Source organism: Triticum urartu, chromosome 7A (assembly GCF_056163025.1).
Source record: "Triticum urartu cultivar PI428250 chromosome 7A, HENAU_Tu73, whole genome shotgun sequence".
Taxonomy (NCBI): domain Eukaryota; kingdom Viridiplantae; phylum Streptophyta; class Magnoliopsida; order Poales; family Poaceae; genus Triticum; species Triticum urartu.
This window is the reverse complement of record NC_141879.1, coordinates 744,765,714-744,781,210: the sequence shown is the minus strand read 5'-3', so window position 1 is coordinate 744,781,210 and position 15,497 is coordinate 744,765,714. Positions and strand designations below refer to the sequence as shown.

At 47.6% G+C, this 15,497-nt stretch overlaps 1 protein-coding gene and 2 pseudogenes across 1 annotated transcript; all 3 read left to right on the top strand.

The window, feature by feature from the left end:
• Positions 1 to 1,124: 1,124 nt before the first annotated feature.
• LOC147962657 (agamous-like MADS-box protein AGL80) lies at positions 1,125 to 3,629 on the top strand. Its single transcript, XM_087534263.1, is given in 2 exon segments — positions 1,125 to 1,726; positions 3,467 to 3,629. Coding segments are annotated over 2 exon segments (696 nt in total). The 5' UTR covers positions 1,125 to 1,193.
• A 489-nt stretch (positions 3,630 to 4,118) lies between these two features.
• Positions 4,119 to 6,478, top strand: LOC147962656 (uncharacterized; annotated as a pseudogene).
• Positions 6,479 to 6,570: 92 nt separating this feature from the next.
• Positions 6,571 to 7,917, top strand: LOC147962655 (uncharacterized; annotated as a pseudogene).
• Positions 7,918 to 15,497: the final 7,580 nt, after the last annotated feature.

Here is a 15,497-nt window from a genome sequence, read left to right as displayed (position 1 = left end):
ATGCTCATCACTGACACATGGTCAGTGGCCCGTCAATGATGAGTGGTCAGTGCTTTCGAATCTATAGTAGTGAGAAGTTGTGTCGGCTCGGCATCTTGGAAGTACTCATATGGGTAGAGTGTGTGAGTGTATGTGTGTGTTGTTGGATATCTCGCACCTTCACTATCAAAGTCAGCCTTTTGTATTTGTTTACTATGTTCTTTTGTAGCGGACAAAGCATGGCAACTTATCTTGTTTTGTTTATCTCATCTTAGTCAATCACAACTGATCAAACATGGAAACTTTTTGATAGATGAAATGGATTCTTTCTTTTTCATGTACTTTTCGGCCTTGTTTTTTTGTTATCCGGTTCATGAAAGACTTTCAAAATCATAGTAATACAAGAGTTTGTGCAATAGGACAACAACGCAACATTCACGGGCTCAATACGGGGCTTTTACATTGTCACTCTCTGAGTTGGCAGGGGTTGATTGGATTAAGGGGGGATATTGGGCCCCACACCCACCTGAAAATCAGGAGGCAGGTTTATTAAATGGAAGCAGCCCATAAAAGCATGTAAACAGCCGTGCGCTTAGCATTTTTGGGATTTGAGCCTGGTTTGACCTTTTTTGTTCCTTCCAGCGATGTGGTTTTTGTTCAAGTAATTTTTTTTACTAGTTTGGTACAAAATTAGTGTATTTATGGGCCTCACCAATAGGAGCAAGACTTGTGTTCGGTCCATTCATTTGGATGGCTTGATGGGCTTTGAAGGATGGCATTGCGACGAGTGAAGCTTACGGGCGCATCGTGGGGAAATCATTAGCATGCGTATGATATGTCTCGCTCCCGTGATATCGGGAGCGATATCGGGGGAACGGTCATGCGCTATCGCGCCCAATTTGGTAGGTTTAAATGGACGCCAAATTTACAGATGGGCAAATTAAAGTCGGGCCAAAGATCTGCTAGATATTCGATCGCGTTCACAAGTACTAAATAAGGCAATCTTCTTTGTACCTGTCACAGTAAACTCTTACCAAATCACGGTAACCCCTCCACTATAAATCCACCCCTCCTCCCTCACCGAAACCAGCAACTTTCTTTTCCTTTGCTGGTTTTATCATCTTGCCAGCAATGCCTCGCAACGGCCCTCCCTCCAGTACATCCCCCATGACTCGACTCGGCGTGATAGATTCAAGAAGCGCCTCAAGGGCCTGATGAAGAAGGCGGATGAACTAGCCATCATGTGCGATGCCAAGACCTGCGTACTGGTGTACGAAGAGGGCAAGGCGGCGCCGGAGGTGTTCCCTTCCCACGCCGAGGCAATGGGTATCCTGAATCAATTCGAAAGCCTGCCAGAGCTGGTGCCGTGCAAGGAGGCGATGAACCAGGAGATCTTCATCATCAAGCGCATTGAGAAGCTCCGAGACCAAGTCGACAAGACGCGCCGCGAGTGCCAGGACAGCGAGATCAGGTACCTCCTTCACAAAATCATGCATGGCGACCCATCGGTCCTCGTTGGCCTCAACATCGAGCAGCTCACCAAAGTTGGCTACAAAGTGGACGTGCTTCTCAAGAGCATCGCTGAACGCATGGCAAAAATCCATTCACAGGCGCCATCGCCAGCTCCATGTGTCACCACCGGCAACATAGACATGGGGTCTCCTGTTTTGTATCCGGCACCACCTCAGTAGCAGGAGGGCTGACTTGACACGGTGAGCTTCGGAGGGTGCCTCGACACCCTGGTCTAGAGTGGCTACTGAAGGAAATATGCCCTAGAGGCAATAATAAAGTTATTATTTATTTCCTTATAATCATGATAAATGTTTATTATTCATGCTAGAATTGTATTAACCGGAAACATAATACATGTGTGAATACATAGACAAACAAAGTGTCACTAGTATGCCTTTACTTGACTAGCTCGTTAATCAAAGATGGTTATGTTTCCTGACCATGAACAATGAGTTGTTATTTAATTAACGAGGTCACATCATTAGTTGAATGATCTGATTGACATGACCCATTCCATTAGCTTAGCACCCGATCGTTTAGTATGTTGCTATTGCTTTCTTCATGACTTATACATGTTCCTATGACTATGAGATTATGCAACTCCCGTTTGCCGGAGGAACACTTTGGGTGCTACCAAACGTCACAACGTAACTGGGTGATTATAAAGGAGCATTACAGGTGTCTCCAAAGGTAGATGTTGGGTTGGCGTATTTCGAGATTAGGATTTGTCACTCCGATTGTCGGAGAGGTATCTCTGGGCCCTCTCCGTAATACACATCACATAAGCCTTGCAAGCATTACAACTAATATGTTAGTTGTGAGATGATGTATTACGGAACGAGTAAAGAGACTTGCCGGTAACGAGATTGAACTAGGTATTGGATACCGACGATCGAATCACGGGCAAGTAACATACCGATGACAAAGGGAACAACGTATGTTGTTATGCGGTCTGACCGATAAAGATCTTCGTAGAATATGTAGGAGCCAATATGGGCATCCAGGTCCCGCTGTTGGTTATTGACCGGAGACGTGTCTCGGTCATGTCTACATTGTTCTCGAACCCGTAGGGTCCGCACGCTTAAGGTTACGATGACAGTTATATTATGAGTTTATGCATTTTGATGTACCGAAGGTTGTTCGGAGTCCCGGATGTGATCACGGACATGACGAGGAGTCTCGAAATGGTCGAGACGTAAAGATTGATATATTGGAAGCCTATGTCTGGATATCGGAAGTGTTCCGGGTGAAATCGGGATTTTACCGGGTTACCGGGAGGTTACCGGAACCCCCCGGGAATCATATGGGCCTTAGTGGGCCTTAGTGGAAAGGTGAAAGGGCTGCCCATAAGGGCTGCGTGCCTCCCCCCTTCCCCTAGTCCTATTAGGACTAGGAGAGGTGGCCGGCCACCCCTCTCCCTCTTTCCCCCTTGGGAATCCTAGTTGGAATAGGATTGGGGGGGGGGGGGGAGTCCTACTCCCGGAAGGAGTAGGACTCCTCCTGCGCACTCCTCCTGGCCGGCGCCCCCCCTCCCCCTTGGCTCCTTTATATACTGAGGTAGAGGCACCCCAGAAACACACAAGTTGATCCACGTGATCTATTCCTTAGCCGTGTGCGGTGCCCCCTGCCACCATATTCCTCGATAATACTGTAGCGGAGTTTAGGCGAAGCCCTGCTGTAGTTCATCAAGATAGTCACCACGCCGTCGTGCTGACGGAACTCTTCCCCGACACTTTGCTGGATCGGAGTCCGGTGATCATCATCGGGCTGAATGTGTGCTCGAACTCGGAGGTGCCGTAGTTTCGGTGCTTGATCAGTTGGATCGTGAAGACGTACGACTACTTCCTCTACGTCGTGTCAGCGCTTCCACAGTCGGTCTACGTTGGGTACGTAGACAACACTCTCCCTTCTCGTTGCTATGCATCACCATGATCTTGTGTGTGCGTAGGAAATTTTTTGAAATTACTACGTTCCCCAACAGCTACCCCGGCACCAGCTTCTCTTGCAGCGATATGATGATGAAGATGCAGTCGTTTGATATGGGGTTCGGTTCGATTCCTTTCGCTCCCATGTACCAGGAGGCCAGCTACATGCGCCGATCTCATCTCATTTTTATTTGGCTTTGGTGGTTAGTATGAGACATTCAGTTAATTTCTTGAAATTGCTATATTCGTCTATGTGCGTCGTTGTAATCATCGTGTTCTTTGAACCAAATCATATTTAATTCCAATGTAATCATTAAAATTGTTATTCAGTTGATCTCTTCCCTATGTTGTTTGTTTGATCTCTATTGTTTAGTTGGTCGTAAATCTTGAGTTGCACCTATTTTTTGTGTCAGGGCCGTGTTTTCTTAGGCATAGTTGCACCAGCTACATGCTAGACAATTGATTGATTGCTGAATGTTGGTTGTGTGTTGGGAGATCTATTGTTGGGGCCTTTAGTTTCATGCTATTTTTGGTGTATGCTTTTTTGTGATAGAAACAAGTTGAAGATTCGTTCTCCTAGAGCAAGCTAAATGTTATGGATGACTTGCCTGGATAAATATTTGTGAATTAATTATCTTTTATGACTTAATTACATGGTGACAGCTCGCCAAGCGCAAACATCAGAAATAGCGATGATCCACATTGTGTTCTTGTTAGTTGTAGTCATGTTCTCTATTCTTCAGACCATCCTCTGTTGTGCTCTCCTTAGTTGGAGACATGTTCTCTGGTCTTCAGACCATCCTTCATTATAGAGACGCAAAGGTGGACAACATTTGCTGGTCAAGACGATATATGGCTGATCCAAGGTGACAAGGAGACATGGTGGCCTCTTTCTCGCCTTCATGCAATCATGCTGGTGGTAGCCGAAATCTTGACTCGTTGTCGGCGCTATCCCATGGCTTCCCTGAGGCTCTCATAGCGCCTATGGCTAAGAGTTTCTCTGCACCTCTCCTTCCCATCAGTCCTCATCGTCCCACTTACCTGACCTCCTTGAGCATGTTAGTACGAGATTATGAGCTATTTCCATGATGTGTTGTGGTGTGAACAAGGTTATTTTCTCTCTCAAGATTTTTGTAATAGACCGGTTACCGTATTTACACTGCTTCCCGAGAAAAAAATGTTACCTGCTAATTTGACTGAAATTGAACATAAAAAAGGGTCAAATAACATCCATGTGTTACTTCTAACTTGTAGTATCCCATTGTGCAGGGGCAGACCTAGAGAGGAAATGATCAGGTGTCCTAGCATATAATCACCCATAAATTCCATTTGAAGATGGGGTGTCACACACTAAACTTTTCAAGGAACTTACTCTTAAGACTAATTCTGTAATTAGGTGAAAATCTCCCCTTGCCCAAACCGTCGTTGCGGTTTGTCCCGCAACCGATGCCTTCCTTCGATCTCCTGGAACCAACGCCCCCTCGAGGGATCGTCGTGTCTCTTCGGGACGTATAAAAGGGGGCATGTAACCATCGGTCAGTGGATTCGATCATTCTGATTCAAAACACGTTATCATGCATGTGGACAACCAGCAAGAGCGAGAAGAAACAACAGAGAAAGGAGAAGAGAGGGAGCACTCGCCGTCGGTGAGATGACAGGCCTCGTCTCCTTCTTCCTCCGTCTGATCTGCGAGGATGATCGCCGCTACCGCTTCATTGCCCTTCATCGCCATGGAGTTGGTGGCCTCCGCCGTTTCCGTCGCCGGATGCAAGCCATCTGACGGTTCGGCCGCAGCGCCGCTGGACATGTCGCCCCTGGCAGCCACCGCGCCGCTAGACGCGCCCGTCGCGGTGCTCACCACGCCCCTGGACATGGTCCCCGTGCTCCTAGACGCGCCCACTGCGGTGCTCCCCGCGCCTGTGGCCAGGCGCCCATGGGGTACGACCCTTGGCTGGTGGCCGGCCCGAGCGCCCCCATGATGCACGGGGCCGCTGCCGCGCCTGCCTTGCCCACTGGGTCTCCGCCTCCACCACCTCCTCCGCCGGCCGCATGGATCCCGCCGACAACGCCGACGCCTGATGCCCTGGCCGCTGGCCCGAGCCTCCACCCGCCTGGCTACGCCCCGGTGCCGATGCGCTCGACGGTGAACGCAGAGGAAGCGCTCGCCTTCATCTCCGCTCCATCCGGCGCCTCTTGTGTCCTCCGCCTTGGAGTCGGCATGGAGGGCGCCGCCGCCGCCGCTGGCACGCCTCAACAGGAGACTGCCGCGGGCTCGAGCAGCCGCGCGGAGCGGCGCTTCGACCGCCTCTTCGGGCGCGCCGTCGCATCCCTCGACCGCTGCCTCGGTCGTCGCCCAGGCTCATGGGCTCCGGCGAACCTCGGATTCACCGCTACTCCACTGCGCTAGGCCTCCACCGTCGTTGTCTCCTCTTTAGATGAAGAGGCCTCGTCGGTGTCGCGTTGCTGAGACCTTGAAGATGCGAGAGGAGGCGCCGGCGCTCGTCACAATCGCCGGCGACTAGGCTCCCTCCTCCTCGCGAGCGCAGGTGCTGGTGGGGGATCGAGTGTGGTGCGGGTCGGGGCGGGTCCTTATCCGTAACCGCCCCACCCCTCGCCTCCTCTTATGCGGTGAAGCCTCGGTCGGCTACGGGCTGCGGGCTGGCCTCGGTCGGCTGTGGCAGCCCAGGCCCAGGCGACCGACACGCTTCCTATTTTTTATCTCTGTTTTTATTAGTCTAGTACTAATTATTGTATATGGTGCAGTTTTAGACTATGTTTAGTATTGTCTAGTACTTAGATTGACTACTACTTACATTCTAGTCCTGTTCTAGATTTATTCTATGTTAGGACTTGTGTAATTATTAGTAGGTGTGTTTATATTATGTAATGGATTGCATATAAATAAAGTACCAGAGTTCATCTGGGAAGAATGACATGTTCTATGTGTTTACCACATACCCAGTTCTCTTGAACATGTGCTTGCGATTGAGATCATCTTCTCTCGCATATCAAACTTACAAATTTTTGAATATTTCTCCCTCATCTTATTTGGAATCACAAGGTAATGAGTTGTGATCTACTGCTCATTTGCAGACTATACTCTCTTACTGTGAGGTCTACGCTTTGTCATTCTCGACAAACGATTACCGCCAACATGTATTCCTTATATCTGAATTGTAGCATACACAAGGTAATGGCGATGTAGCCTATTACTGTGAGATCTAAGTGATCTTCAAAGTGTTATGTTCACACAATTGAGGTTGAGAATTTTTCAAGTTTACACTTGAGTATCAATTTTTTGCATTCTTATTACACAACCATGATGGTTTTTAATTTACCACCCGTAAATTAATTATCTCTAGTTTCCCATGTAGGCGAAGATGACTACCAAAGAGTTTGAGGAGCTTGCCCTCAATGGCCACAATTACCCTACATGGGCTATGGACATCAAGATCAGTCTTGCGTCCCGTGGGATAGCGCGTGCAATACACCCCCGAGACTCCTCTCCTGGATGGGGCCACGCCGCTGACAAAACAGCAGGACTATGTTGCCTTATTCATCATAAGGCACCATATTCATCCAGATCTCAAGTATGAGTATTTATAGGAGGAATCTCCTAGTACTCTGTTTCTGGCCCTCAAAAGGAGGTATGAACAGCAGAAGGCAGTAGTCCTGCCCGAAGCACTCCATGATTGGACTCATCTTCGTCTTCAAGATTTCAAGTCCATTGGTGAGTACAATCATGTTGTTCATAAGATATGTTCCAAACTGCGCTTTTGTGAGAAGGAACCTACTGAGGGGGAGAAGATAGAGAAAACTTTGTCTACTATGCTCCCTTCGGATAGGATCCTCCAACAGCAATACCGTGCTCGCAACTACATTGTCTATTCCGAGCTGATTCACATGTTACTTCAGGCTGAAAAGCATGATGAGCTACTCGCTAAGAATGGCTCTCAGCGCCCAGTTGGGGCACAACCTTTACCTGAAGTTCATCTGAATGTTGCAAATAGACAAAAGTTTAATGGTACCTCTCAAGGTAAACAATCCAATTCCGAGCATAAGCGAAAGCGCAATGGGGACAGGAGATCTAGACACCCAGGCAAGGGAAAAGGCACTTCAAAGCCCAGGTTTGATAAATCTAAGCTTTGTAGCAAGTGTGGATGCTACACGCATTCTACTGAAAAGTGCACAATGCCCAAGCATCTGGCTATGCTGTACCAGCAATCCCAAGGACGCAAAGCACCTCAAGGGAAAAGGTTTGAAGCCAACTTCAACCTTCATCCAGATAGCGCAAAAGGAGCTGGTGATTTGCACGATGTTCCTCCTGGACCGAGCAACGCCATGGTTCCTTATATGCCTAAGGATACTGCTGAAATGGAGAACACGTTGATTGAGTACACCGCAAACAACGTGTTTGGCGTCTTCGACTAGTCCCACAATCTCCTTAGTGATCTACTTAATTATGTCCATTTGTGATGATTGTAATAAGAACACAAGTTTATTATTGTCTTTATATTGTATTATATCAGCACATTTGATATAATAAAGATTGTATTCTGCATATTACTATGAGGTTTTCTTATTGAAAATTCTTTGTTTTATATAATTTTCTATGGGGACAATCCGATGGGAGAGGAACTATGCCTTGTGGACAGTGGTACCACAAACTCTATACTGAGGGAGATGAAATATTTCCAAACTCTGAAAAATATGAATGGAGATATTCTAACTATCGCTGGATGCAATACAGTGATTGTTGGTACTGGACGTGCCATATTCGCCCTCCCAAGCGGTACAAAAATGACGATTGAGGATGCTTTATTGTATCCCGACTCATCATGTACCCTGATCAGTTATCGATATATCCGTACGAATGGTTTTCATATTGAAACCCATGAAGACAACAAAGAGGAGTATCTACTCTTTACTAAAGATGACGGATATGGCAAAAAGGTACATGAGAAAATTCCTTCTCTATCGTCTGGTTTGTACTATACGTACATCAAACCCGTGGAACATGTTGCATACAAAGTAATTTTTCAGAATGTTAACGCATTCCAAACCTGGCATGATCGCCTAGGCCATCCTGGAATAGGGATGATGAGAAAAATTACTAGCAATTCCATTGGTCATAATTTGCTTGAGTCAAAATTTCCTCAATCTTCTGATTTTGTGTGCACATATTGTGACACGGGAAAGCTAATTTTGAGGCCCTCACACCTCAAAATACAAGCCGAACCACTTCAGTTCCTTGAATGTATTCAAGGAGACATTTGTGGTCCCATTCAGCCATTATCTAGACCTTTCCGGTATTTCATGGTTTTGATTGACGCATCTACACGATGGTCACATGTGTGTCTTCTATCCATACGAAACCATGCATTTGCCGAGATAATGAGGCAAGTCATTAAGTTGCAAGCCCATTATCCTGAAAGTCGAATTAAGTCAATTCGAATGGACAATGCTGCATAATTCTACTCATGTGCTCTCAATGATTATTGCGTGGCTTTGGGCATTGAAGTTCAGCAGTCTGTTCCATATGTCCATACACAAAATGGTTTGGCTGAAGCATTGGTTAAGAGGATCAAACTCATTGCAAGACCTTTGTTGACGAATTGCAACTTGCCAACCTCTTGTTGGGGTCACGCTGTTTTACATGCTGCTGACTTGATACAATTAAGGTCAACTGCATATCACAGTTCTTCCCCTCTGGAATTGGTACGTGGAAATCCTCCAAGCATTTCCCATCTGCATAAGTTCAGATGTGCTGCATACATCCCGATCTCACCACCACAGCAGACATCTATGGGCCCACACAGGAAGTTGGGGATCTATGTGGGGTACAAATCGTCGTCGATTATCAAGTACCTGGAACCCCTAACTGGGGATCTGTTCACAGCCCGTCACACTGATTGCATATTTAATGAGGAACATTTTCCGGCATTAGGGGGAGATTTCAAGTACCAGAAAGAATGCCTGGAAATTGATTGGAATGCTAATGCCATTTCATTCTATGATCCACGTACCCATGAGACCGAACTTCAAGTTCGGAAGATCATTAATTTGCAACATCTTGTAAATAATCTGCCAGATTCATTTACTGATTTAAAAGGTGTTACAAAATCCTTAAACTTGGCCAGAAACGCGCTAGAAAGAGTGGAGGTACCAATAAAAACCACTCAACTCCCTATTCCCAAAAAGAGGGGGAGTAGTACAGCCTCTGACGTAGAGCATGCTTTTAGAAAGCAGCAAAGGAAATCGAGGAGAAAAAGCTCGGAGTTAGTAAATGCAGGTCAACTCAATGTTGACAAACACCTGATGGGTAGTATACACCCAGTGGAAGGGCAACCTCCACAACCCAGTTCTAGTGTGCACAAACTGACTGGGACATCAGAACACCCAGACTCGATCGTATTGGGAAATCACGAAGAGTCACTAGGGGTGCAGGAAATTTCCATCAACTATGTTGATTCTGGCGAATCATTTGACCATAAGACTACGACTGTCGACGTATATTTTGCTGAAAAGATTGCAGATACCCTTCTCACTGATCATGATCCAAGGCCTATAGTTGAGTGCCAAAAGCGCTCCGATTGACCTAAATGAAAGGATGCAATCCAAGCAGAAAGTGCCTCGCTTAACAAAAGAAAGGTATTCACTGAAGCAATACCTACACCTCCCAGTGTTTTCCCTGTGGGATTCAAATGGGTTTTTCTCCGCAAACAAAATGAGAACAATGGGGTGGTAAGATATAAAGCAAGACTCGTAGCACAAGGTTTCACGTAGAAATCCGGCATTGATTTCACTGAAACATATTCTCCGGTAATGAGTGCAACCAATTTCCGATATCTTATATCCTTGGCAGTGCAAAATCGTCTATCTATGCAGTTGATGGACGTCGTGATCGCATACCTTTACGGGTCACTAGATTCGGACATATATATGAAGGTTCCTGATGGAATCTCTGTCCCGAATAAAAATGCAAAACGCAACATGTATTGTGTAAAGCTGAATAAGTCATTGTATGGCTTAAGGCAGTCAGGACGGATGTGGTACAACCGACTCAGTGAGTTCCTTCTTCAGAAAGGTTACTCCAATAGTGCTGATTGCCCATGTGTTTTCATCAAGAAGTCCTCTACAGGATTTTGCATCATTTCTGTGTATGTTGATGATCTCAACATCATCGACAGCACACCAGACATTGATGAAGCACGCAATCACCTAAAGATGGAATTTGAGATGAAGGATTTGGGTAAAACCAAATTTTTCTTAGGTATTCAACTTGAGCACCTCCCCTCAGGAATCATGGTACACCAATCTGCCTATATCCAAAAAATATTGGAGAAATTCAATATGGACAAATCCTGTCCATCTAAAACTCCCATGGTGGTTCGCTCTCTAGATATGGAGAAAGATCCGTTTAGACCAAGGGATGATGGAGAAGAGGTGCTGGGACCTGAAGTTCCATACCTCAGTGCCGTTGGAGCGCTTATGTATCTTGCAAATTGCACAAGACCTGATATTACATTTGCAGTGAATCTACTTGCTAGACATAGCGCAGCTCCCACCAAACGGCATTGGTCTGGAGTGAAGAATATCTTTCGATATCTCCAAGGCACAAAGGATCTTGGTCTATTTTTCCAGTTCCAAAAAAATCAAGACTCTGATATGATTGGATATGCATATGCCAGTTATTTGTCTGATCCCCATAATGCCAGATCTCAGACCGGTTTCGTGTTCCTACATGGTGGCACTGCTATATCATGGAAGTCTTCGAAACAGACTCTGATGGCAACATCTACCAATCATTCTGAAATAATTTCATTATTTGAAGCAACATGTGAATGTGTATGGCTTCGCAGAATGATAAACCACATACAACAGTCATGTGGAATTGGTTCGATAGGATCACCTACCATTATCTATGAAGATAATGCAGCCTTTGTTGCGCAGATGCAAACAGGATACATCAAGAGTAATATAACCAAGCATATTTCTCCTAAATGGTTTTCCCCCCATAATCTTCAGAAAAGCGGGGAAATAAGCATTCTGCTAGTCAAATCATGCGACAACCTTGCTGATTTATTTACCAAGTCTCTACCAAATTCTACATTCCAGAAATGTGTTCATGGAATTGGTATGCGAAGACTTAGGGACTTGCAGGTGTCAGGGGGAGTCTCTTCTTGAGATATCCTCATTGTAATGACATCACATTATGTTATCTTTCTTTGTGAGTATATGTTTTCGGATCTCATCAAAGATTTTATGAAGAACTTTTGAAGGAGAATCTTTTGAGATGATAGAGCTTCCCGGACAATCGTGGAGATGATCTACATGGTCAAGCGTATAGGGGGAGTGTTAAGACTAATTATGTAATTATGGGAAGATCTCCCCTTGCCCAAACTGTCGTTGCGGTTTGTCCCGCAACCGACGCCTTCCTTCGATCTCCTGGAACCGACGCCCCCTCGAGGGATCGTCGCGTCTCTTCGGGACGTATAAAAGGGGGGCCTGTAACCATCGATCAGTGGATTCGATCATTCTGATTCAAAACACTTACAAAGAAAAAGTTTTGCAACCGGTGTCCTGTGCACCCGGGTAGTTAAACATGGGTACGCCCCTCCCATTGTGTGGTGTTATCAATCCTTCGTGTGTGTGTGTGTGTGTGTCATGGTGTTATTATCGAATCCCGTCCACCTCGTGTTTTTGCCCTCTCTCTCTCATATGGGTCCTTCGTGGTTTTTAAAAAGCAAAAAAGGAACTTACAAAGAAAAAGTTTTGCACAGGGTAGTTAAACATGGGTACGCCCTTGCCTTTGTGTGGTGTTATCAATCCTCCGTGTGTGTGTGTGTGTCATGGTGTTGTTATCGAATCCCATCCACCTTGTGTTTTTGCGCTGGTCTCCCCCCCCCCCTCATATGGGTCCTTCATGGTTTAAAAAAAAAGAAAAACTAGGTACATAACAAAATTTGAACCGGTGACCTGTGTGAAGAGACGAGGTACACTAACAGCATGGCTAGGTGTCGTGGTTCTAAGTATGACAGTAGAATGGGGGTAGGAATGTAGAGGCAAGATCCTAGCTATGGAGGAGTTGTACATGCGAGTTTTACGAGTTCAGGCCCTTCTCGGAGGAAGTAACAGCCCTACGTCTCGGAGCCCGGAGGCGGTCGACTGGATTATATGCGTGTGAGTTACAGGGGGTGCGAACCGTTGTCCCTGAGAAGGGGGGTAGCTTATATAGAGTTCGCCAGACCCCTCCCGCCCTCAGTTACAAAGGGTTTAAGGTACATAAAGGTAGAGACGTTACTGGTAACGCCTGTAATAAAAGTACATAAATGACCATTAAAGCTATGACTTAAATCCTGACCGTTGCAGAGTGAGTGGCTCTTAGTCTTCTGGTAGTCGAGCGGTTGTTCGTATGGTCGAGTGTCTTCAAGACTATCGAGTGGAACATGGCTTTATGGTCGAGTGGACGATGATTTTTCTTCGACTGCTTCTGGTTCTTTAAGGGATGTCCTTGGGGAGGGTATCTAGATCAGATCCATGACCCTACCCTAGGTACATAGCTTCATCATTAGCCCCCGATTGGATCAGGGTTTGAGTGAGGAAGGAGTTGAGAACACTTCCGACTCATTCTTCATGCTATGAGTATATCTTCCTCTGGATCAATGAACTGAGGGGATGACATCAACTTCTTTTTCAGTCGCCTTGGTCCATTCTTAGTTTTTGTCGAGTGAACCTTCACGGTAGAGTTCCGAATGACGATGTGGAAGATGTTTTCCGTCTGACAAGTTGCTCTGCTCTCTGTGGATTTCATGGGATTCAAATTTTGGGAAGCGCGCCGGACGGGCGAGGCCGTGGTAATCGAGACGGATTAGGCAGGTCGCCTCGGTCCCCGTGCCACCTTTTTCGCCACGTATCGCGCACGCGACTGTTGCGGGATTTGTTTAGATCGTCTAGGCCTACAAGTCAGTCACTCGGGAATGACCTTATAAGAGACACCGGACCGGGCCTTTGAACAGCGCGCCCTCATTCTCTTTCTTCTTCCTCAGACTTCTCCGTCGCGCCCGCTTCCGCTCTCGGCGTCGCAACCTCGCTCGGACTCGATCCGCCGCCATGGGAAAGGAGAAAACGGTGGCGTTGGAGCGCGCGAAGAAGGAGACCGCGAATGCGAAGGGCAAGAGGACTAGCCAGGGCGGATCCTCGTCAAGATCCGGCCTGCCACCGGGCTGGATCCAGGGCTACTGGATCCGCTCGACGATCAGCCAGGACGACCTCGACGACCTGGTGGAGGGGGGACTGATCCCCCACGAATCGGCGTGGCTCCCGGGGAACGAGACCGAGCCACAGCCGCGGGAGGGTGAGTGCGTTCTCCTTGCCACTCACGTCGACCGCGGGTTTTCTTTGCCTCCCCATCCTTTCTTTCGTGACTTTTTGAACTTCTTCAGGGCTCAACTCCACCACTTCACTCCAAACACCATAGTTTATCTGGCTGCCTTTGTGTCAATGTGCGAAAATTTCTTGGGTTGTCGACCGCACTGGGGTCTCTTCAAACACATATTCACCTGTCGCTCCCAGTCGGTCAAGAAGGCCAACCCAAGTGATGAGAGGACGCACGTGATCCGGATGTGCGGAGGCCTTGGGATCTAGATGAGGAACAAGAGTACCTTCCCAGCGATGATCCTTCCCGACTCGGTCTGGGGCTAGCAGTCGACTTGGTTTTACTGTAAGGACCAGCCGACCCCGGGTCAGTCGACTGGACTTCCCCCCTTTTCCCTGGCTCGAGTGGAGAAGCCCTCCTCCTTGAGGGTGATCCCAGAAGAGAAGGCACAGGTCAAGGCGTTGGTCGAGCGGGTCGTCCAACTTCTCCGCGACGGGGTGACTGGGATGGACCTGCTGGAGGTCTTTCTCAGTCGACGCATCCAACCGCTTCAGGCCCGTGACCATCCGATGTGGATGTACTCGGGACTCGAGGACTCCACTCGGATCCACCCGGAGGATGTCAGCGAAGACACGGTGAAGTGGCTGAGGGGAATCACTAGCAACAAAGACAATCCCCGTGGGTCTAGGAGGGTGATTCCATTCGACCACTCATGCCAGCCGGAACAGGTATGATTCTGCTTTACCAAGTATCTTCTCGATTCCCTGTGTGACATCTTGTTGATGGTCGACTGTATTTCTTTTGCTCGTTGTCCTTTCAGGCTCTCATTGATATGTACTCGATGCCCAATGGAGTGCAGGAGCAAGACGTCGAGGAAGTAGCGAGCGGGGGCGAGAGTGGCGAATGGCACTCGGAAGCAGAGGAGGACGAGGAGATCGACGACTCGAGTGATGACGAAGAGGTCGACTCGCCTCCTCGCAGAGAGAGGAGATCCAAGCACGCTCACGACCCGACGAGCACCCCGGTCCTGGTGACCACGCCGACTGGGCAATCTTCGAAGCGCCCCCGGACATCTTCCCCAGCGCCGATTGAGAAGGCTCCGAAGCATCTCAAGGTTGTGCTGCCTCCTGCGCCAAAAGCATCGAAGGCCACCTCCTCCAAACTACAGAAGGCTTTGCCCAGAATCAAAGTGACCGTCCCCACCATCTCCGGGTAATCATCTGATCTGTTCTTTTCGTCGACTCGAGCAATAGAATGTAACCGACTGAGTGTGGACATTTGCAGTGCTGCTACATCAGGAACCTCTTCCTACCAGTACCGAGACGAGGAGATGGAAGATGCGGTTACCTCCAACCCAAGTAAAAACTCTTATGATCTTGTTCTTGATTACTTGGTCGATTGAATTCTAGCGGTTCACTTGGGGTCGACTGAACTTCTCTGCAGCTCCACCCAACGTCATCGATCTCCCAGATGACGACGAAGATGTGGCTCCTAGGCCCAGAAAGAACAAAAAGGTAGCAGCTGGTAAGATGTCTCAGCAGGGACCAACAACAACACCAACCGTCCGTCAATCTGAAGACGCGGGCGGGGCCTCTGTAACTTTCGATTTACCCTTGTCGAGTGAGCGCCCCGCACCGTCGACTGTACCGGTGTTTCCTTCAGTCGTCCAATCTCCCGCCCCGGAGCTCCAACCTGCTGCACCT